This window comes from Ranitomeya imitator, chromosome 3, assembly GCF_032444005.1.
Source record: "Ranitomeya imitator isolate aRanImi1 chromosome 3, aRanImi1.pri, whole genome shotgun sequence".
NCBI classification, from domain to species: Eukaryota; Metazoa; Chordata; class Amphibia; order Anura; family Dendrobatidae; genus Ranitomeya; species Ranitomeya imitator.
In genome coordinates, this window is record NC_091284.1 from 510,662,890 (window position 1) to 510,689,954 (window position 27,065).

The window sequence follows — 27,065 nt, forward strand, 5'->3', positions numbered from 1 at the left end:
CTTATTAATTTGAATAGATGCCATGCACAATATCCACAAATTACGATTGCTGTACAACTGTACCACTCACCGTGCGATTTTCTCTTCCCACGCCTGATATATCAGGCAAGTATTCACAGTGGGGAAAATAAGTGATACACTGCCAACTTTGCAAGTTTTCCCACTTACAAAGAATGTTGAGGTCTGTAATTTTTAGCGTAGGTGCACTACTACTGACAGAATCTTAAAAAACAAATCAAGTATATCATATTTTATGATTTTTACATATTTTATGCAATAAAATGCAAATTAAGTATATTTAAAACAATACTAAAACAGAACTTAAGATTTGGTACAGAAACCTTTGTTTGCAATTACTGAGGTCAGACGTTTCCTGTAGTTCTTGACCAACTTTGCACACGCTGCAGAAGAGATTTTGGCCCACTCCTCCATACAGATCTCCATACAGATCTGCTGATCTTTCCGGCTTCGGGGCTGTCACTGCGAGTTTCAGCTTCCTTCAATGAGGAGGTCGGCGCTCATAGCAAGTGAGCAATTCTGCCACATACAGGCGATCTGATTATCACCAGTATGTAGCAGAGACGATCGGGTTGTGGCAGCTTCTAGTCTCTCATGGAGACAGACTATTGAAGCATGCCAAAAGTAAAAAAAATAAAAAAAATGTTTTTTAAAAATATTTAAAAAAAATATATATATAAAAGTTCAAATCACCACACTTTCGCCCAATCCAAAATAAAATGAAAAAAAAAAAATCAAACATACACATATTTGGTATCGTCACGTTCAGAATCGCACGATCTGTCAATAAAAGGATTAACCTGATCGCTAAATTCCAGAATTACGTTTTTTTGGTAGCCGCAACATTGCATTAAAATGCAATAATGGATGATCAAAAGAACGTATTTGCACCAAAATGGTATCATTAAAAACGGCAGCTTGGCACGCAAAAATAAGCCCTCACCCAAACCGAGATCACGAAAAATGGAGACGCTACAGTTCTGGAAAATGGCAATTTTTTTTTTTTTTTAAACAAACTTTGGAATTTTTTTTTCACTACTTAAAAAAAACCTAGGCATTTTTGGTGTCTATGAACTAGTAATGACCTGGAGAATCATAATGGCAGGTCACTTTTAGCATTTGGTGAACATGGTAAAAAAAAAAAAACTGTGGGATTGCACTTTTTTTTGCAATTTCACCGCACTTGGAATTTTTTTCCCCATTTTCCAGTACACAATATGTTAAAGCCAATCAAAAGTACAACTCGTCCTGCAAAAAAACGATAACTCACATGGCCATTTTGACAAAAATATATCAAGTTATGGCTTTGGGAAGGAGAGGAGCGAAAAATGAAAATGCAAAACCAAAAATACCTCTGGTTGTTAAGGGGTTAAATAAAAACTAACAGGTCTGTGAGAGCTAAAATTCTTGCTTGTTGGAAGGCGATCAAATACTTATTTCATGTAATAAAATGCTATTTAATTATGTAAAAATCATACAATGTGATTTTCTGGTTTTCATTTTTAGATTCTGTCTCTCACAGTTGAAGTGTACCTACGATGAAAATTACATACCTCTCCATTCTTTGTCGGTGGGAAAACTTGTAAAACCAGCAGTGTATAAAATAATAATTTTTCAGTATGTAGGTACATGGTAAGGCCAGAAGTCTCAAAATTTCTCTACTGGGGCCTCTACTGGGCTATGCAGCATCAATAGTAAAAATATATAATGTTAAAAATTATAAAAAATAATAAAAAATCATGCTATTCTCACCTTCCGTCGCCTCCGCAGCTTTCCCGATCCTCGCGATGCTCTCGGTAGCTTCCGTTCCCAGAGATGCATTGCGAAATTACCCAGATAACTTAGCAGTCTCGCGAGACCGCTACATCATCACGGGTTATGGCGTGGGATTTAAACCACACTTTGCTGATTGGTCGCGGCCGGCCGCGACCAATCACCGACCATCCTGGACCAACTTTTTACTATTGATGTTGCTGCCTATGCAGCATCAATAGTAAAAGGATATGTTAAAAATAATAAAAATCGTGATATTCTCACCTTCCGGCGACCGCGGCAGCTTTTTCTGCTCCTTGCAATGCTCCGGTCCCACCATTTCACTTATTGGTCGCGGCCGGCCGGGCGCGACCAATCAGCGACATTGGCTCAGGATTTAAATCATGCTTCGCTGATTGGTCGCGCCCAGCTGGCTGCGACCAATCAGCGACAGGCGCTGGCCCGGGATTTAAACCACGCTTCGCTGATTGGTCGCGTTATATTCTCACCTTCCGAATTCCTCCGCAGCCTTTCCTGCTCCTCGCGCTCCGGGGTCAAGAATGTATTGCGGCAATGCCCCGAGATCACGTGGTGGTCTCGTGAGACCGCTACATGATCACGGGTTATTGCCACTAGGCATTACTGGGAACAGAGCGTCGCTAGGAGCATCGGTAAACGCCTGGGCTGGATCCGGGGGCCGACGGAAGGCGAGTATACAACTATATTTTAATTGTTTTTTTTTTAACAGGGATATGGTGCCCACATTGCTATATACTACGTGGGCTGTGCTATATACTGCGTGGCCTGTGTTATATACTACGTGGGCTGTTTTATATACCACGTGCCTGTAATACATACATCTGATGCATGGAAACACTACAGTATTCTGGTATTATTTAGAAGCATTTGATATTCCGTCTTCCATAAGAAATTGCTAAATATTAATGTGACATATCATGTCATCATGCTAATTCCATTGTTGTAATGTTTATTAGGGTGTGCTCCAACTTAAGTATACATAATAATCAAGTAATAATGGGAATCTAACACATACATGACTGGGTACAGACGCACCACTTGTGCTCGGTACCCTATATTTTCCAGCATTACCATCTGTTTTATTGTGCAGACATGTTATTTACATTGACTTCCTAACTGAACTTCTAGTAACCATTGTGCGTACTGGCGGAACTGAATAGCGACGACTTTTTGAAGATCTGCTAAGAAAACGGAAAATAGACTGAAGAGAACATGAAGGTGCAAGATCACTTTTTTCAGTTCCGGCAGATACCTTTAAGCAATCTAGCTTTCTTAAAGCCCCAGTAGGTCTGTCTAACGCCTTGGCACTTAATACCCAGCTTCTGCAGTGTGATTGTATCCAAGTCCATATTTCTGGGTCCGTTCTTGTTTGATGCTGAGCATGATGTCTAGAATCTATGAAAGCCACAGCAGTCACTTTACTCATGACCTCTTGGCTTTTCTTATAAAGCAAATCCATAAACACTAAGCCACCATACCCATGAGCAATAAATGACACATTCGTAGCTGCACTCTTCGAAATAAAGTTATCCCAGACATAGGTGGTGTGTTCTTCTGGAGAACTGCAGCATCTTTTATCGAAAGCAAATTTCTGATCTGTAAATACATTACATGCATCCCTGGTTTCTACACAGACGGCGTCCTCTTCTTTTTTGACAAGAGCTTGGGTCTCTTCTTTCATCTCCACAAAATTGTCATTGGGGTTGAGAACAATTACTGAGCCGTTGTCTCTTAAAGCAGAGGTGATATATGGGATCTGGGTTCCTCTGTCTAAAGAGTGATGGACAATGACTTTTTGGCTCCATTGTCCAGCACGGATTACCCCTCTATCTTGAAGAAGCACAAACAAATTTTTCTGCTTACTCAATGGTTCCCTACTCATAAAGAAGAATGACTTTTGTTCTTCATCACTGGCATCAATAGGAATAGTAATTCTGTCAAAGTTGAGTTGTTTCTCAAGTACTTCATAGACATGAAGTGTGATCATATCTCCAAGCATCTTGTAACGTTTGTGATTTCTTTCATGTTCATTTTTGTAGTAATTGTAGACAAATGGTTCCTTTGTGACCAAATGCCTCAACTCCCCATGCTCATTGAAAGAGAACTGCAAGTCTTCCAGACTAGAAGGAACTTGTAGACTTGAGGTAAATTTCATCAGTCCTTCCATCATATCTAAGTAAAAAGTAAAATAAGTGACATGTTTTAAGTTGGATAAACTAGCAGCAAACATAGGTGTCTGTATGTCTGTTTAATCCTGAATTCTGGTGGATAATGCTTTTTGTAAGGCAATAATATAATAATGTAACTTAATAGGCAATTCCTACAGTACACATGCGATTATGCTGCAGCGCAGGTGCCACAGCTGACGCCTGCCTGCAGAAGGTTTTTATTTTCAAGTAGCTGAAGAGCCCGGAGTTGCCTGGGCATGGTAAATATCTGTGGTTAGTTATAGCACCTCACTTCTCTTATTTTCCCATCACGCCTCTCATTTTCCCCCTCACATCTCTCATTTTCTCCCCTACACCTCTCATTTTCCCCCTCACTCCTCTCATTCCCCCCTAACACTTGTAATTTCGACCTCATATCTGTCATTTTCCGATCACTCCACTATTTTCCCTCTCTCCTCTCATTTTGCACACACCTTTTCATTTTCACCTCACACCCCTCATTGTCCCCTCAGTATATACATGTTTGTCATCTCTCATATATAGTATACACCTGTATGTCATCTCCTGTACATAGTATATACCTGTATGTCATCTCCCCTGTAAATAGTATATACCTGCTGTATGTCATCTCCTGTATATTGTAAATACCTATGTGTCATCTCCTCCTGTATATAGTATATACAGTGTGGCAAAAAAGTATTTAGTCAGTCAGCAATAGTGCAAGTTCCACCACTTCGACCACAAGGTTGCCACACACTGTTGTTGGTATGTTGGCCCATTCCTCCATGCAGATCTCCTCTAGAGCAGTGATGTTTTTGGCTTTTCGCTTGGCAACACGGACTTTCAACTCCCTCCAAAGGTTTTCTATAGGGTTGAGATCTGGAGACTGGCTAGGCCACTCCAGGACCTTGAAATGCTTCTTACGAAGCCACTCCTTCGTTGCCCTGGTGGTGTGCTTTGGATCATTGTCATGTTGAAAGACCCAGCCACGTTTCATCTTCAATGCCCTTGCTGATGGAAGGAGGTTTGCACTCAAAATCTCACGATACATGGCCCCATTCATTCTTTCATGTACCCGGATCAGTCGTCCTGGCCCCTTTGCAGAGAAACAGCCCCAAAGCATGATGTTTCCACCACCATGCTTTACAGTAGGTATGGTGTTTGATGGATGCAACTCAGTATTCTTTTTCCTCCAAAGACGACAAGTTGTGTTTCTACCAAACAGTTCCAGTTTGGTTTCATCAGACCATAGGACATTCTCCCAAAACTCCTCTGGATCATCCAAATGCTCTCTAGCAAACTTCAGACGGGCCCGGACATGTACTGGCTTAAGCAGTGGGACACGTCTGGCACTGTAGGATCTGAGTCCATGGTGTGTCATCTCCTCCTGTATATAGTATATACCTGTGTGTCATCTGCTCCTGTATATAGTCATCTCCTGTATATACGTGTGTCATCTCCCCTGTATATAGTATATACCAGTGTGTCATCTCCTCCTGTATATAGTATACCTGTGTGTCATCTCCCCTGTATATAGTATATATGTGTGTCATCTCCCCTGTATATACCTGCATGTCATCTCCTCCTGTATATAGTATATATATATGTGTCATCTCCCCTGTATATAGTATATACCTGTATGTCATCTGTATATAGTATATACCTGTGTGTCATCTCCACTGTGTATAGTATATACAGTACCTGTGTGTCATCTCCCTTGTGTATAGTATATACCTGTGTCATCTCCCCTGTGTATAGTATATATGTGTGTGTGTCATCTCCCCTGTGTATAGTATATATGTGTGTGTCATCTCCTCCTGTATATAGTATATACCTGTGTGTCATCTCTCCTGTATATAGTATATATCTGTGTGTCATCTCCCCTGTATATAGTATATATCTGTATGTCCTCTCCTCCTGTGTTAGACCACGTTCACACGTTATTTGGTCAGTATTTTTACCTCAGTATTTGTAAGCTAAATTGGCAGCCTGATAAATCCCCAGACAACAGGAAGCCCTCCCCCCTGGCAGTATATATTAGCTCACACATTGTTAGGGCTAGCGGAACACACCGAGTAGAAATAGATATTTATTATAAATGGTGCGTTCGCAGCCCGGGGTCCACCGTGCAGGGAGAACCTGCTGCTAGTGAATGGTGGCACTGTTTGGCGGTATAGACTAGCTGTTACCTCACAGAGCAGCCGCGAGAGGAAAGCACTGCGCCCTGTTAGCCTCACAGGAGCACAAGCTTACTGCCAAGCTGATAGCAGTCTGTGGTTATACAACATGCAATCTCCTCACCGGAGGTGCCGGTATTCTAGGGGCTTATTTCAGCCGGGTCCCTGAACACACACTTATGCATAACCACACTGGCGCAAAGCACATATGACTTGATACTAGCGCATGGCCGTGCGGCCATGCGAGCCTTAAATAGTTGCAGCATGTTTAGGACCTTACAAAGAAGGACCAATGGAGTGCTGCAGCACCTGAGCATGTGACCCTGGATCTCCACTGAGAGATCTCGCCCTGGGCATGCTCAGAGTGCAAAGCAGGATTTAGTCCTAGCAGCTACAAGGACCTTAGCTGCAGTATCTGATCATGTGACCCTCGATCTCCACTGAGAGATCTTACTCAGGGCATGCTCAGAATGTGAAAAGCAGGACTTAGCCCCAAAAGCGTCCGCTCACTGCTGCCCAGCACTGACTTCAATGGGAGAAGCAGGAAACGCAGCAGTAACTCTTAGCACAGAGTCAGACTGAGCGAGACGCTGGGATCGACGTCTCTGCTGAGCAGGCTCCACTGCGGCAGGAGAAGAATGGGAGACCGCAGCAGAGATGGCCCAAGATTCCCCCTGTGCAGAGGCAGGAACTCGACCCCTAACATTACCCCCCCCTCCTAGGGCCCCCCTCCTTGGGCCTCGCTACGTTCGAAGGCAGCAATGAGCTGCGGAGCCCGAATGTGCTCAGCAGGCTCCCAGGACCTATCCTCAGGGCCGTAACCCTTCCAGTCCACCAAATAAAATTTTTTGCCACGTACCACCTTGCACCCCAAAATAGCGTTTACCTCGTAATCGTCCGTAGACGAACCCGATGTCCCAGCAGATGACTCGGAAAACCGGGACATATACACGGGTTTCAAGAGGGACACATGAAAGGTGTCGGTGATACCCAGGCGTGGCGGAAGGGCCAAACGATAGACCACAGGATTAACCTGTTCGAGGACCTTGAATGGACCCAAGTAGCGAGGAGCAAACTTAGTGGACTCAACTCGCAGCCTGATGTTACGGGCGGAGAGCCACACCAAGTCGCCAGGAGCAAAGGTCGGAGCGGGGCGCCGATGTGCATCGGCGGAGGACCTCATTCTCTCCTTGGAGGCCCGAATGGCATCCTGAGTGCGGTCCCAAATATCCCGTGCCTCCACAGCCCAGTCTGCCACCCTGAAGTCGGCGGAAGACACGGGCATAGGCACAGGTACCCGCGGATGCTGACCATAGTTGAGGAGGAATGGCATTTGTCCAGTGGAGTCAGCTACGGCATTGTTCAGTGCAAACTCTGCCCACGATAGCAAGGATGCCCAGTCATCCTGCCTGGCTGAAACAAAATGTCGCAGGTATGTGACCAAGGTCTGGTTGGCCCTCTCTACCAACCCATTCGTCTCGGGATGATATGCGGAAGAGAGATTCAACTCAATGCTGAGAAGACGACAAAGCTCTCTCCAGAACCGAGACGCAAACTGGGGACCCCGGTCACTGACAATTTTGTCTGGCATACCATGTAGGCGGAAGATGTGTTTTATGAACAACGCTGCCAAGGCCCGTGCAGAAGGTAACCGTGGTAGCGGCACCAAATGCACCATTTTTGAGAAATGATCGGTGATGACCCAAATGATGGTACAGCCGCGAGACTTGGGTAAACCCACAACAAAGTCCATCCCGACCATCTCCCAGGGCCTACCTGCCACCGGCAAGGGATAGAGTAACCCAGCTGGCCTTTGACGAGGAGATTTATTTTTGGCGCAGGAGACACACGCTTGAATATAATCTCTGACATCCCGGACCATATGTGGCCACCAGTACGTCCTCGCCAGTAGCTCAGATGTCCTCTTTGTCCCAAAGTGTCCACCCACCCTGGACGCATGAGCCCAAGAGAGAACCTCCGGTCGCAAATTAATGGGCACAAAAGTCTTGCCGGGAGGCACAGACTCAAGCGAAACCGGCGCTACGGTTCTCAGGCTCTCTGAAGGGACAATAAGATGAGGCTCCCCCTCCTCCTCCTCAGATGACACAACAGAGCGAGAGAGAGCGTCTGCACGAATGTTCTTCTCCCCAGCGAGATAATGAAGGGTGAAGTGGAACCGGGAGAAGAACAAGGACCATCTGGCCTGGCGAGAATTTAGCCGCTGGGCTGTCTGCAGGTATAACACATTTTTGTGGTCCGTGAAGACCTGAAAGGGAAAACGAGCCCCCTCCAAGAGATGTCTCCACTCCGAGAAAGCCAGCTTCATCGCTAGCAACTCCCTGTCCCCAATGGAATAATTCCTCTCCGCAGGTGTGAAGGTCTTGGAGAAGAAGAAGCACGGATGCTTCCGACCTTGAGCATCCTTTTGGAAGAGGACTGCTCCTGCACCAACGGAAGAGGCATCCACCTCCATTATGAACGGCTTATCAACATCGGGACGATGCAAGATGGGAGCGCTAGCAAAACGGGATTTAATAGAAGAAAAGGCCCTGGAGACCTCTTCAGACCACAATTTGGGATTCGCTCCCTTCTTGGTGAGGGCTACCAAGGGAGCTACCAAAGTTGAGAAGTGGGGAATGAACTGGCGGTAATAATTAATGAACCCCATAAAGCGCTGCACCGCTTTAAGAGAATGGGGTTCTTGCCAGTCCATCACAGCCTGTAGTTTGGCAGGATCCATAGCCAATCCCTGGGCGGAGATGATATAGCCCAGGAAAGGTAAAGACTCCTGCTCAAACATACACTTCTCCAACTTTGCATAGAGAGAATTTGCCCATAAGAGGTCAAAGACTCTGCCAACATCTCTCCGGTGGGAGTCAATATCTGTAGAAAAGATGAGAATATCATCCAGATAGACTACGACCGAGGTGGAAAGCATATCCCGGAAGATGTCGTTGACAAAGTCTTGGAAAACGGCTGGGGCATTACAGAGCCCGAAGGGCATCACCAGATACTCATAGTGCCCATCTCTGGTGTTAAACGCCGTCTTCCATTCGTCCCCCTCACGGATGCGAATCAGGTTATAAGCACCCCGCAGATCCAATTTGGTAAATACCTTAGCTCCCCTTAGCCTATCAAAAAGCTCAGAAATCAGGGGCAGCGGATACTTATTTTTAACGGTGATGGCGTTAAGACCCCTGTAATCTATGCAAGGACGTAATTCTCCATTCTTCTTCTGCACGAAGAAGAACCCTGCCCCTGCTGGTGACACTGACTTCCTAATGAACCCTCATGCCAAATTCTCCTGGATGTATTGGGACATGGCCTCCGTTTCCGGAAGAGAGAGGGGATAGACACGTCCCCGAGGAGGTTCTGCTCCAGGCAAGAGATCTACAGGACAGTCATAGGGGCGGTGAGGTGGAAGGGTCTCCGCAGCCTTTTTGGAGAAGATGTCTTCATAGGACCAATAGTATTTGGTGAGAGAAGAGAGATCTGCGGGTATCTCAGTGGTGGAAACCTGAACGCACTCTTTCACACATCTGCCCTTACAGGATTCACTCCAACCCAATATCCTCCCAGAGGACCACTCAATATGTGGGGAGTGGAAACGGAGCCAGGGTATTCCCAGCAGAATCTCATCCATTCCCTCGGGAAGGACAAGAAGGGAAACTATCTCCTGGTGGGATGGGGACATAGCTAACGTGAAAGGGACAGTCTGGTGTGTGATCTGAGATGGAAGTGTTGACCCGTTCACTACTCTGACAGTCACCGGTTTGGCGAGCATCACCAGAGGTATTGCATGGCGCAGAGCAAAAGCCGAGGACATGAAATTCCCCTCAGCTCCGGAGTCCACACAAAGCTCGACTGTCAGAGAGTGAGAGCCTAATATGATTGTCCCCTTGAAGGACAGCTTGGAGGAAAAAGCCGCTGTGTCTAGAGAACCTCCTCCAAGGGTCACTAGACACGGTCGTTTACCCAACCGCCGTGGACATTTATTGGCATAATGTCCCTCTTGTTGGCAATTTCTGCAAACCACGGGTACTCGAGCGGTCCGAGACTTAGGTCCCGCTCGAGAGACCTCCATGGCCTCATGGGAGTCGGACGCCTGAACGGAAGATTCTAGAGGTCTGGCAAAGGTGGGAGCCAGCCGAAACCTCCGCCTACACTGGGCCCGCTCCAACCTCCGCTCGTTAAAACGGAGGTCGATGCGGGTAGATAGAGAAATAAGCTCCTCCAGTGTGGCAGGAATCTCCCTGGTGGCCAAGGCGTCCTTCACATGGTCTGCCAGTCCTCTCCAGAACACCGGAATAAGGACTTTATCCGGCCACTCCAGCTCCGAGACCAGAGTCCGGAATTGAACGGCGAACTGGCTGACCATGGACAAACCCTGGGTTGTAGCCAACAATTGGAGCGCGGTATCGTGGGTGACACGAGGTCCCAAAAAGACCTGTTTCAGAGCGTCCAAGAAGAGAGGAGCACTCTGTACCACACGATCATTGCGCTCCCATAGCGGCGTTGCCCACTTCAACGCCATGCCCGATAAAAGGGATAAAATAAATCCCACTTTCGCCCGTTCCGTAGGAAAACGTGCAGCCAGAAGCTCAAGATGTATGGAGCACTGACTCACGAATCCCCGACATTGTTTACTGTCACCAGCAAACTTGTCTGGAAGCGGGAGACGGGATAAAGTCGGAGCAGGGGTGGCAGAGGACAAACTGGCTGCAGCTACACTTGCAGCCTGAACAGCGACTGCGGTAACATCCACAGCTGAGGTTGTGCGCTCGAGAGCCGCCAACCTACCCTCCAGCTGCTGGATGTACCGCTGTAAACGCTGACCGTCCGCCATTTACTAGCCAGACCCTGGCGCTAGTATACTGTTAGGGCTAGCGGAACGCACCGAGTAGAAATAGATATTTATTATAAATGGTGCGTTCGCAGCCCGGGGTCCACCGTGCAGGGAGAACCTGCTGCTAGTGAATGGTGGCACTGTTTGGCGGTATAGACTAGCTCTGTTACCTCACAGAGCAGCCGCGAGAGGAAAGCACTGCGCCCTGTTAGCCTCACAGGAGCACAAGCTTACTGCCAAGCTGATAGCAGTCTGTGGTTATATAACATGCAATCTCACCGGAGAAGCCGGTATTCTAGGGGCTTATTTCAGCCGGGTCCCTGAACACACTTATGCATAACCACACTGGCGCAAAGCACATATGACTTGATACTAGCGCATGGCCGTGCGGCCATGCGAGCCTTAAATAGTTGCAGCATGTTTAGGACCTTACAAAGAAGGACCAATGGAGTGCTGCAGCACCTGAGCATGTGACCCTGGATCTCCACTGAGAGATCTCGCCCTGGGCATGCTCAGAGTGCAAAGCAGGATTTAGTCCTAACAGCTACAAGGACCTTAGCTGCAGTATCTGATCATGTGATCCTCGATCTCCACTGAGAGATCTTACTCAGGGCATGCTCAGAATGTGAAAAGCAGGACTTAGCCCCAAAAGCGTCCGCTCGCTGCTGCCCAGCACTGACTTCAATAGGAGAAGCAGGAAACGCAGCAGTAACTCTTAGCACAGAGTCAGACTGAGCGAGACGCTGGGATCGACGTCTCTGCTGAGCAGGCTCCACTGTGGCAGGAGAAGAATGGGAGACCGCAGCGGAGATGGCCCGAGATTCCCCCTGTGCAGAGGCAGGAACTCGACCCCTAACACACATACACATAATAGACAGGTCATGTGACTGACAGCTGCCATATTTCCTATATGGTACATTTGTTGCTCTTGTAGTTTGTCTGCTTATTAATCAGATTTTTATTTTTGAAGGATAATACCAGACTTGTGTGTGTTTTAGGGCGAGTTTCATGTGTCAAGTTGTGTGTGTTGAGTTGCATGTGGCGACATGCATGTAGCGACTTTTTATGTGTCGAGTTGCATGTGACAGGTTAGTGTAGCAAGTTGTGTGCAGCAAGTTTTGCGCATGGCGAGTTTTGCGTGTGGCGAGTTTTATGTGTGGTGCATTTTGAGTATGTGCAAGTTTTGTGTGAGGCAACTTTTGCATGTGTTGCAACTTTTGTGCATGTGGCAATTTTTCCGCGTGTGCAAGTTTTCCATGAGGTGAGTTTTGCGTGAGCCTAGTTTTGCAGGTGGCGAGTTTTGCGCGTGGTGAGTTTTGAGTGGCGACTTTTATGTGGTGAGGTTGGTGTATGTGTGGTGAAATGTGTGCTGAGGGTGGTATATGTGTTCAAGCACGTGGTAGTGTGTGGCGCATTTTGGGTGTGTGTGTTCATATCCCCGTGTGTGGTGAGTATCTCATGTTGGGGCCCCACCTTAGCAACTGTACGGTATATACTCTTTGGCGCCATCGCTCTCACTCTTTAAGTCCCCCTTGTTCACATCTGGCAGCTGTCACTTTGCCTCCAACACTTTTCCTTTCACTTTTTCCCCATTATGTAGATAGGGGCAAAATTGTTTGGTGAATTGGAACGCGCGGGGTTAAAATTTCGCCTCACAACATAGCCTATGACGCTCCCGGGGTCCAGACGTGTGACTGTGCAAAATTTTGTGGCTGTAGCTGCTACGGTGCAGATGCCAATCCTGGACACACGCACACACACACATTCAGCTCTATATATTCGATATGTATATATAATATTCATTATGTAAACTAGGGGGGAGGTCACTGAGGGGGAAGGTCTCTGAGGGATCAGTGACCTGTCAGAATCCATCAGTATGAATAGCTAATCAGAGTACCACATGAAGACCCCCCACAGCCTTGCCCGGAAAATAAAGATTAAACAACAACTACAAGATGGATTTCATAAACCAAAGTATTTTAATCAGTATAACGGCGCCGACCTGACACTGTCTGTAGGTTACTGGGCACAATCATGCTGACAGGTTGCCTTTTAGGGGTATCAGCTGTGCACTGTTAGCCACTCCCTTCTCCTATATAAACTTTGCCTTGGCTAGCACTCATTGTCAGAGAAGCTTATGATGCATGGCTGGAGGTTGTTAGCTGTTATTATTGGAGAAGGCTTTGGTAGATTTATCTGAGACTGTTGCTAGGTTTTGAGTCTGTGTTAATTCCTTTCTTCTACTTTGGTTTATCATCATCATCCTCCACTATCTGTTGATTATCGCTGGTTATATGTGTACGTTTGTATGATTGGTATTTTCCTTTACCCCTAGTCGTATTACCTTGTAATTACCTTGTAATGGCTCATACTCACATGTGAGAAACTCGGATGAGTCTCGCATGTCAATACCCAGCACTGCACCTGGCACTCGGGAGCGGAGCGAGCGCGCGACCTCATGCATTGCTACGCGGCCGCACGCTTCGATCCGAGTATTGACGTGCGAGACTCATCCGAGTTTCTCGCATTTGAGAATGAGCCCTTAGTCTGGTTGGTGTATTACGGTACACTACTACTCCCCTCTTCCCTATGCGGGGGAAAGGTACAGACTGAGAGTGGAGCTTAAGGTAAGGTACGTGACCCCTGCGTCTTCACAATCAGAGGTAACTCGGGGAACAGGGTGAGCTAGAGAGCCCCTAGCGTTAGGGTCCAGGAAGGAGCCCCTGGTCCCGGGACACCTGACAACAGAGTTGTGATATTAGCTCTGACCGAAACCATTTTTTGATCCATTATGGGTCCTATCACTACTCTGACAGGGCAACTGCAACAGCTCGGCCTGGAGGTGGCAGATCTACGCACTGTTGTTTTCAGCACCCCAACACATCAGGTTTTGGGACAGTGACTCCCAGGGAGTCCTTAGTGTAGTCCCAAATCGCTTTGCCTGACAGGTTTTCTTGGGGGGCATGACAACTTTGTTTTTTTCAGGGAGGCATGTAAGCTATACTTCTGGTTATGTCCTTGTTGCTCAGGAACCAAGGAGCAATGGGTGGGGATAACCTCTCTCCTTCAGGTTGACACCCCCAAGGGTGGGCATTCTCTCTCCCAATCGCTCCAGACAGTGGAAGAATTTTTTCTGGGACTGGTTCATATACATAATGTCCCTGACTGCATCTTCCTGGCTGAGTCCAAACCACATCAGCTTCAGCAGGAAGACTGGCCAGCAGTCTCGGAGTATTGCTCCGAGTTTCGGAAGTGGTCCGCTGACACTGAGTGGAACAACCATGCCCTCTGTAGCCAGAACTGTGAAGGGCCATCAGTAAGGGGGAATGATGCCTTAGCCCTGTATGAGACTCCAGTTTCCCTCGAGGCCAGCTATGTCTCTGGCTATCTGGATGGATCGCCGTCTTGACCAGAGATAAAAAGAGACACCCCAATGTGTGGGAGGACAGAGTGTGGCAATTCATTCTGGAAAGCAATCAGTTGTTCGGTGCAAAGGAGGGAGTATGTTTTTACTTTGGTAGAAAGGACCATTTCGTGGGCACGTTTCCTTCTCTCTCACTGTAAACTGCCACCGGAGAACTAGGGAGCCCGAGTTGTGGGGAGGTTAGCAACCCAGATGTACATATCTCTTCCGTGGTTAGGGCACAATTTTTTCTGCCTGCTGTAATCCATCTGGGCAAAAATAAGGTGGTTGTTTCTGCCTTTCTAGACAGTGGGCTGGGTTTAACTTGACCGAAGCTAGGTTCGTCCAGGTTCAGGGCCACAAACCAAATATACTGTTCAGACCTATACCCATAGTTTCCATTGACTTTGCACCCTTGAGATGGGTATTTTACACGAGTTGTCTGAGGGTACCATCTACAAGTAGGGGCCATGCACTCAGAAGATATCGAGATGTGGTTGATGAACTTCCTTGGCTCACTCTGCAAAACCCTGTGGGAGAGTGTCAGACTCAGGGAGTTGGTAAAGTGGAGTGAATATTGTCAAGGTCGCTGCTTGGGCATCCAGCATGCAAGGGTGGATACCCGATCTGTGCCCAATACCTGTCTGAATTTAGGAATGTGTTTTCGGAGCAGGAGTGCCAAGAATTTCCTTCCAATCATCCTTATGACTGTACCGCTAATCTTGTCACTGGGGCCAAGCTGACGAAGAGCAGACTATATAATATCTCTAGTCCAGAGAGGCAGGCCATTAAGGACTATATGGCGGAAAGTTTGGCAAAGGGTCATATCAGACCATCCTCATCCCCCCATTGCTGCAAGGTTTTTCCTTCTAAAGAAGAGAAAGAAGGATTACGCCCCTGCCTAGATTTCCACAAACTTAATTAGATCATGGTTCAGGATCCGTATCCGCCACCTCTCATCCCGGACCTCTAATCAGATTGCAGGAGCAAAATGGTTTTCTAAACTGGATATCAAGGGGGTGTATAATCTCATTTGCATTAAAGTGAGTAATGAGTGGAAAACAGCCTTCAATAAGGACACTATGAGAACCTTGTGATGCCATTTGGGTTGACTAGTGATCCCACAGTCTTTCAAAACTTTGTAAATGACATCTTTAGTCACCTGGCAGGTAGATTTGTGGTAATCTGTCTTGATGACGTCAGGCAGGTCTTACAGATTCTCAGACAAATTATTTGTCAAACCAGAGAAATGTATGTTCTCGGTTGAGGAGATCCCTTTTCTAGGATATGTTTGATCGTCCACAGATTCTCCCATGGATCCGGTGAAAGTACGGGTGGTACTGGATTGGGATCGTCCTGAGGATTTGAAGGCGTTACAAAGGTTTTTAGGTTTCACCAACTACTAGCGCAAGTTCATCAAAAACTTTTCGGTAATGGCCAAACCTCTGATGGATATGACCAGGAAAGGGATAAACTTGTCCAAGCAGTCCAATCCGGCCATGAAGGAAATCAATACCTTAAAGGAGTATTGTGCATCTGTGCCTAACGTCACTTAGCCTTTTATTGTAGAGGTTGATGTCTCTGAAGTGAGGGCTGTATTGTCGCAGGTAATTTCCAGGTAAATGGTGTCCATGTGCATACTTTTCTAAAAAACTGTAATAGGTAGAGAGAAATTATGAGTTTAGTAACAGAGAACTCTTGGCAATCAAGTGGGCCTTTGAAGAATGGTGTCTTTTTTTGGAGGGGGCAGTTCATCCAGTTACGGTAATCACGCAGCATAAGAATCTCGTATATCTAGAGTCAGCGAAACGTCTAACACCTCGACAGGCAAGATTGGCGTTGTTCTTCACCAGGTTTAACTGTTTTGTTACATATGGGCCAGAGAACAAGAACATTAAGGCAGATACCTTATCTCGTTCTTTTCCTGGGGGTGGAGATAATTGTGAACCAGTCCCCATGCTGAAAAAGGGGTGGCTATTGGGTCGATATGCTCTGATCTTGAGAAAGATGTTGTTGAGGCTCTGGAGGATGTCTCTACTGCCTATCTATTAGGTCCTCTCTCACATGTCAGGTCAGCCTGTCTGGTACGTGTGGTGATAGTTTTCACACGTACCGGAGACACTTACACATGTAGACCCATTCAAGAGAATGGGTCTGTGCACATCAGTGTGTTTCCACAGACTGGGTGTCCGTGGTCAACATACGTTGACATGGTCGTTTTTTAAACAGCATCACAGGCAGAAAAAAGTCAAGAACACGTTCACATGCATGACATCCATGTTTCATCAGTGTGACATGCACCGGTGCTATGGAAGCGGTACAATTAACACTGTTCCCTGGTGGCGGATGCTGAAGACCACTCATCATTCTCCCGTGATCTGACGCCGATCAGCACTAGCAGGGGAGAATTAATTTCTCATGGGGGATCTGCGGTAATCTCACTGAGCTGAACTGCAGTAAACTCACTGACTTTTTCTCATGGTGCTGAGGTTACCACTGTTCAGGCCGACTGGGAACGCAGCCTCAGTGACAGACGGTAACCTTGATGATATCACTCATGGTCACTGATGCTGCGCTCGCAAGAGCTCATTCACCAGTGGTTCTCAGCCTGGACTGTTGCATCTTGGCACAGTACAGGTTGAAAACTATTAATCCCCTGAAATTGATTACGGCATGGGACAGAACGTTGGACGGGTGAGGAATATTGTTGTTTTTTTGTTTTGTTTTATTACAGGAGACGAGGAATTCAATGGAATATGCGTTATACTTACCTTACTGTGTTTGTTATTTTGAAATAAAATGCAAAAGTGTGTTTTGTTCTTATTTCAAACAAAAGATTTTATACTTGCTGTGTCTTTATTTACAATATAACTATAGGATTAATAATAGTTAGGCTTCTTATAGACGCCTCTCCATTACTAACCCATGGGCTTGATGTCACCAGACAATACAAAGGTGACATCAACCCCACAAATATTACCACACTTGCTACCGCTGCAGGGAAAGTGGTAAGAGCCCGGCAAAGCACAAGAATTAGCTAATCTAATAGATGTGCATTTTCTGGGCGGCTGAGGGTTGCTATTTTTAGGCAGGGATGGTGGTAGTTGGGGTCAATATCCATGGCCCCTTACCAGCCTGAGAATACCATCCCCCAGATGTCTGCTTTCATAAGGCTGGTTGTCAAAAATATGGGAGACCCCGAGCGGTTTTTTAAATTAAATAATTTAAAAAAAAAACAGCGCGGGGACCCTCTATTCTTAATAATCAGCCTTGATGAAGCTGAGGGTTGCAGTTCGCAACTGTCAGTTTTGCCTGGCTTGTTATCAAAAATACACGGAATCCCAAGACTTTTTTTTTTAATTTTAATTATTTATAGCGCAGGCAGCGGCTGATGAATACTCCCCATCAGCCGCCACCTGCTCCTCCTGTCACGGTTATCACTTGAATAGACTCTCAACATTTTCACATGCTCACGCTGATTGCCGGCAGAGGAGAGGAGAAAGATGCGAGCCACCTTCAGCACCCGACACTGGGGAACAGCGCAATCTGTACAGCTGCTTCCCTGGCGCTGGTGCATGTGGCACTGATGCGGCACACGGTTGCCACACGTGTGCCACAAGTATTAGACACATGGATATCTCCGGTACTGTTTGTAGTAATTAGCGCTGACATCATGTCCACAGCAAGACCGCTAAAAACAGATTTCTGCCCAATTTGACGGCATGAACCGATGAGCTCAATGATTGTTATTGTCTGCAGCGCTGACATCACATCAGGAGCACTGCAGCCAATCAGTGAGTTTAGTGGTTTGTGCTGTCATCTTGGGCAGAGCTCGGTTATTGGCTGATGTGACATTAATGCTGCAGACAGTAGTAGAAATTGGGAGAAGCATAGGAGACGCAGCGCTGGACCCTAGGAAGAAGAGTAAAGCACAGACTGCTTTTACAAAACCTGAACAAAACATAGAAAAAAGACAAGACCAAAAGAACGGTATGCACTCCCAATTATAAAGATCAATATAAACTTTAATGACACCTCGAAAAACAACAAACACACAAATATAAAACCATTTAAAAAGGGCCTAAATATAGGACCAGTGGGCCCCACCCCTATACAATAATACAAAATATGGCATAGTGAAACAAAATACCAAAGACAATATCATGAATGGCAAAATATGGCTACATAAAGTGTCCCTAGTGCATAATGTATAATGCAGTACTGATCTAACAAAACATGTGGCACAGAATTCTAACTGACCCGAAGGCACGGCTAAGAAAAATCACAGTATACAATATATTTCAAATATACCAAAATATCAGAGAATATTTGCCAAAAAATGCACACATAATTATTGCCTGTAACAAATAAGAGGCATGTGCATACATTAATGGTACCATTTCAATGTGGATCCTGGCGCACCCATAATAAGGTGCAGCCTACAGACAAAAGGAACCCAAAATAAGGTCAGTACCATAAAACAACTGATACTACCAGAAAGATTGGAAGAGGCAGCGCCAGTGTTAACAGCTCAAGTCCGTACCCCAAAGTCAGTGGGACGCACAGCCAAGTAAGGGGTGAGGCAAGAGCCCCACGCGTATCGCTGCGGGACGCAGCTTCGTCAGGGGAAGTGGATTGTCAGTCGTTTAGAGAGGTATATATACATTTAGATAATGAAAGAATAAATACACACCGGTGTGCAGAACCGGATGAAGACGCCAGTCACAGCCGCCGCGTGGAAGAAAACAGGGAGTGGCTATAGCCGGAAGTGTATCTCGTTGTCATGGTGCCATTGCCCATGCGCAACGAATACACAAAGGGGAGCGCACTGCGCATGCGTCGCTGGAAATGCCGTGGTACGGCATGATGGACAACTATAGAGTGCAACGCGCACATAGGAAAACAGAGACAGTATGATGTTACGCGCATGGAAGGCAAGGGGGACAAGCCAATAGGATATATATATATATGTGGCTTGATAAGGGGGACCATAATATACAGGACATCGGCGTAAATACTAAAGGGCTTATATATAAGGACGTACGCCACGTACCACCTCAAATACTAACAAGATATACAGCCACACAGGGCATGATAGAAGGTGGTACAGTGTTACAGATGGAATAATGAAAACGCCCGTTTGAGAAAAAGTAAATAAATAAAACTATATACAGTCAAAAGAAAAAGGTGAATAATGATAATAACGGCAAAAAATTAATGAAAATAATAATAGTCAGAGAAAGGGTGAATAATGATAATAACGGCAATAAAAATTAATGAAAATAATGATGGTCAGAGAAAAGGGGGATCAAAAGGGTATAGGTATAGTACATATGCCATATGCCAATGTACGTGGTGGCAAATAACTGTACCAATATAGGGTCCCAAAGCAAAGGACTCAGGACCTGAAAATTACGAATAAGACAAAATGGAATGGGAAATATGCAATACAGGTGAATAGTAAACTGACCCAAAGCCAGATACCAAAGCAAGTAAATGATCGATCATCAGGTACAGACACAGTAAAGTTTATTAACGCCATTTATAAATAAGTGTTTACAAAAAGCCCATAGGAGAGGTACTTGAGTAGTGACAGACCAAGCATAAAAAGTCCTGTGAGCCGATGTAAGTATAAAAGAAGACATGAGATCCATCCGAAGTCCAGGAGAAGATTGTCAAAGTCAGCCAAGGCTAAGAATTTCCACTTGAGAGATGAAAATAAAAGCTGGGCCTGTTGGTATGTTGGTAGTCACTCCAGTGCAGAATCCAAATCACACCAAGATCCATGGAAAAAGTACAATGGAGCTGGATAGACTTAAATGTTAGCAATAACCGATGGAAACCTCAGAGTGATGTAATCCGATAATCAATGCGAATTTCCACTTGAAGGGTGGAAGACCGAGCTGGGTCTGTTAGTATGTTGGTAGTCACTCCAGTACAGGATCCATATCTCACCAAGATCCGAAGGAAAAGTATTGCGGAACAGAGTAGACTCAAATGTAGATGACAACCGAAGAAAACCTCAGGGTGATGCAATCCGATAATAAATGAGACATAAGGCACCTGGGTGCAAAGCCCAGCACAGATTGATCCTAAAAAGATGAATAAATGAATACCATAACATAGAGATAAAATACTCTACTACTTAAAGATAAACATACACTAATAAACGTCCCATGAAAAACCAGAGATTGGCCCCCCCATTTCAGCCCAGAAACCCTGTAAATAAGAGCTCTTCATTCAGGCCCTGTGGTGCCATTGACCTAAGATTGAAAATCCACCTAGATTCCAAACGAAGTAGTGGCTTGTGTGGACTTCCACCCCTACCCCCATAAATGACCTTCTGTAGGCCTACAACATAAGTGTTGGAAGTAGAGCCCCCCTGGACTGCCAAAAAATGTGCAGCTACCGGGGTAAGAAGCTTACCCTTGCGTTGGTCTGCGGCCGCCAAATGGATGGTAGACATATGCTTCTGTATTCTCTTTCTCAATTCTTGAGAAGTTTGGCCCACATAGGGCTTGCCACACGGGCAAATAATGACATAAACAACATCCTTTGTCTTGCAGTTAATGTAGTGCTTAAGGGAGTGGAGAGTGGAATCTACCGGATTAAAAAAGGTATTTTTAGTGGGTGTCATAAAGGCACAAACATTGCACCCACCACAAGGAAAGGATCCCTTAAGTGCCACCCCCCTGTTTAATCTAACTGTGGGCCTAGAAAAATGACTAGACGTTAGTAAATCCCGCAAATTTGGGGCACGTCTTGTCACGAGTAATGGCCTTTCACTAGTAACCTCTGCAGTCTGGGCATCAGTCCTCAGAATAGACCAGTGTCGATTTATAATGTTCTTTACCTGGTGCCAACTATTATTGTAATCCGTGATAAAACGAGTGATATGATCAGATTTTCGAGGTCTAGAAGTCAGTAGTGATGTTTGGTCCTCCCGTCGTGCTCTCTGGAAGGCCGATGAGATCACTCGCCTTGGGTACCCTCTCTGCTTGAAGCGTTTTGTAAGGTCATGAGCCTGTGTAATAAAATCGGCATCATGAGTACAATTACGCCTCACCCGTAAAAATTGACTGATAGGTACACCCACCTTCGTGTGGAAAGGGTGAAAGCTATGAAACTCAAGCAGAGAGTTAGTGGCAGTAGCTTTGCGGAAAAGATCCGTAGTCAGCCGATGACCCTCAACAGAGATCTTCAAGTCCAGATACGTGGCAGACACTGTAGACATACAATGTGTAAGTAAGATATTATAGGTGTTGGTATTCAAATCCTGTAAAAACTGTACACACTCAGTCTCAGTGCCCAACCATAGAAAGAACACGTCGTCAATGTAACGATGCCAGTGACGCACTTTATCTTGGAACATGGAAGACGGGTATACCACCGTCTCCTCCCACCAACCTAAAAAAATGTTTGCGTACGCTGGCGCACATTTAGCCCCCATTGCAACACCAGATACTTGGAGGTAAAAGGTGCGATCAAAAAGGAAAAAATTATGATGTAACACAAATTTCAAAAGTTCAAGAAGAAACATATGATGTTGAGTATCCTCCTGTTCCCTTTTTGTCAGAAAAAAGGAAAGCGCATTAAGACCATCAGTATGCCTGATATTGGAATATAAGGATTCCACATCACATGTGACCATATAGAAGTCGGTGGGTAGATTGATCTCACGGATTACTTCAATAAAGTGAGCGGAATCCTTAACATATGATGGTAGTGATGTGACAATGGGCTGCAAAAAGAAATCTATATAGTTACAAGCTTTTTCGCATAAGCTACCAATACTGGAGACAATGGGACGACCGGGGGGCTGTTTGTCGTCTTTGTGGATTTTTGGAAGCATATAAAATGTTGCAATGATGGGGTCCTCCACCCACATGTACCGTTTTTCATTTGGAGTGATGATATCCAATTGATTGGCTCTACAGAGTAAGGCTTGAAATTTTGACAAGAATACCTATGTTTTCTATGTTTTGTTCATGTTACTTTACAGACCAGGTTTTGCACCCTATTTTCTGATCTGTGCAGAGGTGCACCCCTTATATATATATTTTCATTGGTTGTCTTTTGACCCTGTTCAAGGGTTTTTTCTTAGGGGTTGCACACGCTTATTTTAGCGTTATCTGCGGATTTATTGTATTAATTAGTCCGAATTGTGACGTCTCTTTGGACGCGGTGTGTAGTCATGGATTGGGATGCCAGGGAAGCTGCGTGGTTGGCACAGTCCACCAGTATATTCCATGCAGTGGAGCCTTCTGCTCCAGATTCTGATTTTTTAGCACTTTGTACGGAACTTACAAAGGCCCATAAAACAGGGGTCAAACTCTGGTGGAATATGAGAGGCCTAGAAGAATATTCTAAAGCTGGGTTTGTACCCAGGGGTTTGCGCATCTCTATTTTTCCAGCATGGGAACCATCAGTCGCATTCCAGAAGACTTGGGAACAAGGCCTAACACGTTGTTCGAATATTCTTATTGCCCTTTTAATTGAGCATGATAAGGAGTTGTTCTCCTCTACCAAAACTCATATTAAAGATTTGGAAACTAAATTACATAAATTTGAAGATACGCAAGTGGGGGCTTTCAAAACCAGATTAAAAGAGACACTTGATAAATATGAGACGGAGGTCATTGCTGGGAAACGTAAGAAATTTCAACGGGACAAAATGGATTATGAACACCAGCAGGTGTATCGTTGGAGGCATAGAGGTAATGCCAGAACTGGTCCCACATCTGCTAATAGCAATTTCCATCTTTCCAATAATATTGAACCCTCGCTTAGAGGGGCCAGCTCGAGTGATTTTTTGTCCTCTACGGGGAGCGAGCTCGACCACGGACCAGACGTGGTAGGAGAAAGAAGACCTCCCACAAGAAAAAGATTCACACAATATCGGGGGAGGACATCACCATACCGGCACAAGTACCCTACTCGACGCAAGTAGATGATCCAGAGATCCAGGTCACTTCTATGCCGGAACCTGAGGTACAGCACAATGTCTTGCAGGTTATTAATCTATCTGATTATTCCTTGTCTCAGGTGGAACTGTCGGTACTCCGTAGGGGTCTGACGTTCGTCCCTACACATAGGGTAGATAAATTCACCCTAATAAAAGACTTGTATCTTTTCTGCAGGAACATCACCTTTCAAGTGATGTATAAAAGGCCTAATATTCTTCATAATATCCCTCAGGACGAACGCCAGGTTTTTCAAGATCTTGTTGACCTATTGGAGGAAAATCAACCGACATCCCGTAACAACAGATTTCCCTATAGAAACAAATCATCTAGGACACCGTCTTTTTCCCTGGTTCCTGCTGTGAAGATTTTTTATGAGTTAGTCAAACGTGATATTGTGGCCATGTCTCCTCAGGTGAGCACACCCCCTAACCTTTCCATTGCAGAGAATCGGGCCGTTTCCACTCTAAGGAACAATGGGGCCTTTATTATCAAGGAAGCGGACAAGGGGGGCAATGTCGTCCTGTGGCCCACCCACATGTACCTGGAGGAGGCTAACAGGCAATTGAATAACAGACAATTCTATAACAGGTTACCGTCAGATCCTACACAGGTATTCTTGTCAAAATTTCAAGCCTTACTCTGTAGAGCCAATCAATTGGATATCATCACTCCAAATGAAAAACGGTACATGTGGGTGGAGGACCCCATCATTGCAACATTTTATATGCTTCCAAAAATCCACAAAGACGACAAACAGCCCCCCGGTCGTCCCATTGTCTCCAGTATTGGTAGCTTATGCGAAAAAGCTTGTAACTATATAGATTTCTTTTTGCAGCCCATTGTCACATCACTACCATCATATGTTAAGGATTCCGCTCACTTTATTGAAGTAATCCGTGAGATCAATCTACCCACCGACTTCTATATGGTCACATGTGATGTGGAATCCTTATATTCCAATATCAGGCATACTGATGGTCTTAATGCGCTTTCCTTTTTTCTGACAAAAAGGGAACAGGAGGATACTCAACATCATGTTTCTTCTTGAACTTTTGAAATTTGTGTTACATCATAATTTTTTCCTTTTTGATCGCACCTTTTACCTCCAAGTATCTGGTGTTGCAATGGGGGCTAAATGTGCGCCAGCGTACGCAAACATTTTTTTAGGTTGGTGGGAGGAGACGGTGGTATACCCGTCTTCCATGTTCCAAGATAAAGTGCGTCACTGGCATCGTTACATTGACGACATGTTCTTTCTATGGTTGGGCACTGAGACTGAGTGTGTACAGTTTTTACAGGATTTGAATACCAACACCTATAATATCTTACTTACACATTGTATGTCTACAGTGTCTGCCACGTATCTGGACTTGAAGATCTCTGTTGAGGGTCATCGGCTGACTACGGATCTTTTCCGCAAAGCTACTGCCACTAACTCTCTGCTTGAGTTTCATAGCTTTCACCCTTTCCACACGAAGGTGGGTGTACCTATCAGTCAATTTTTACGGGTGAGGCGTAATTGTACTCATGATGCCGATTTTATTACACAGGCTCATGACCTTACAAAACGCTTCAAGCAGAGAGGGTACCCAAGGCGAGTGATCTCATCGGCCTTCCAGAGAGCACGACGGGAGGACCAAACATCACTACTGACTTCTAGACCTCGAAAATCTGATCATATCACTCGTTTTATCACGGATTACAATAATAGTTGGCACCAGGTAAAGAACATTATAAATCGACACTGGTCTATTCTGAGGACTGATGCCCAGACTGCAGAGGTTACTAGTGAAAGGCCATTACTCGTGACAAGACGTGCCCCAAATTTGCGGGATTTACTAACGTCTAGTCATTTTTCTAGGCCCACAGTTAGATTAAACAGGGGGGTGGCACTTAAGGGATCCTTTCCTTGTGGTGGGTGCAATGTTTGTGCCTTTATGACACCCACTAAAAATACCTTTTTTAATCCGGTAGATTCCACTCTCCACTCCCTTAAGCACTACATTAACTGCAAGACAAAGGATGTTGTTTATGTCATTATTTGCCCGTGTGGCAAGCCCTATGTGGGCCAAACTTCTCAAGAATTGAGAAAGAGAATACAGAAGCATATGTCTACCATCCATTTGGCGGCCGCAGACCAACGCAAGGGTAAGCTTCTTACCCCGGTAGCTGCACATTTTTTGGCAGTCCATGGGTGCTCTACTTCCAACACTTATGTTGTAGGCCTACAGAAGGTCATTTATGGGGGTAGGGGTGGAAGTCCACACAAGCCACTACTTCGTTTGGAATCTAGGTGGATTTTCAATCTTAGGTCAATGGCACCACAGGGCCTGAATGAAGAGCTCTTATTTACAGGGTTTCTGGGCTGAAATGGGGGGGCCAATCTCTGGTTTTTCATGGGACGTTTATTAGTGTATGTTTATCTTTAAGTAGTAGAGTATTTTATCTCTATGTTATGGTATTCATTTATTCATCTTTTTAGGATCAATCTGTGCTGAGCTTTGCACCCAGGTGCCTTATGTCTCATTTATTATCGGATTGCATCACCCTGAGGTTTTCTTCGGTTGTCATCTACATTTGAGTCTACTCTGTTCCGCAATACTTTTCCTTCGGATCTTGGTGAGATATGGATCCTGTACTGGAGTGACTACCAACATACTAACAGACCCAGCTCGGTCTTCCACCCTTCAAGTGGAAATTCGCATTGATTATCGGATTACATCACTCTGAGGTTTCCATCGGTTATTGCTAACATTTAAGTCTATCCAGCTCCATTGTACTTTTTCCATGGATCTTGGTGTGATTTGGATTCTGCACTGGAGTGACTACCAACATACCAACAGGCCCAGCTTTGATTTTCATCTCTCAAGTGGAAATTCTTAGCCTTGGCTGACTTTGGCAATCTTCTCCTGGACTTCGGATGGATCTCATGTCTTCTTTTATACTTACATCGGCTCACAGGACTTTTTATGCTTGGTCTGTCATTACTCAAGTACCTCTCCTATGGGCTTTTTGTAAACACTTATTTATAAATGGCGTTAATAAACTTTACTGTGTCTGTACCTGATGATCGATCATTTACTTGCTTTGGTATCTGGCTTTGGGTCAGTTTACTATTCACCTGTATTGCATATTTCCCATTCCATTTTGTCTTATTCGTAATTTTCAGGTCCTGAGTCCTTTGCTTTGGGACCCTATATTGGTACAGTTATTTGCCACCACGTACATTGGCATATGGCATATGTACTATACCTATACCCTTTTGATCCCCCTTTTCTCTGACCATCATTATTTTCATTAATTTTTATTGCCGTTATTATCATTATTCACCCTTTCTCTGACTATTATTATTTTCATTAATTTTTTGCCGTTATTATCATTATTCACCTTTTTCTTTTGACTGTATATAGTTTTATTTATTTACTTTTTCTCAAACGGGCGTTTTCATTATTCCATCTGTAACACTGTACCACCTTCTATCATGCCCTGTGTGGCTGTATATCTTGTTAGTATTTGAGGTGGTACGTGGCGTACGTCCTTATATATAAGCCCTTTAGTATTTACGCCGATGTCCTGTATATTATGGTCCCCCTTATCAAGCCACATATATATATATATCCTATTGGCTTGTCCCCCTTGCCTTCCATGCGCGTAACATCATACTGTCTCTGTTTTCCTATGTGCGCGTTGCACTCT

General features: G+C 45.1%; 1 protein-coding gene across 1 annotated transcript in view; it reads right to left on the minus strand.

Moving 5' to 3' along the window:
- Positions 1 to 2,743: 2,743 nt before the first annotated feature.
- Positions 2,744 to 27,065, minus strand: part of LOC138670405 (putative protein ARB2BP) — a 41,529-nt gene continuing 17,207 nt past the window's right edge. The window contains exon 2 of the mRNA XM_069757697.1: positions 2,744 to 3,981. Coding sequence (XP_069613798.1) covers positions 2,909 to 3,979 — 1,071 coding nt within the window. The 5' untranslated portion in view covers positions 3,980 to 3,981 and the 3' untranslated portion in view covers positions 2,744 to 2,908. The remainder of the gene's footprint in view (positions 3,982 to 27,065) is intronic.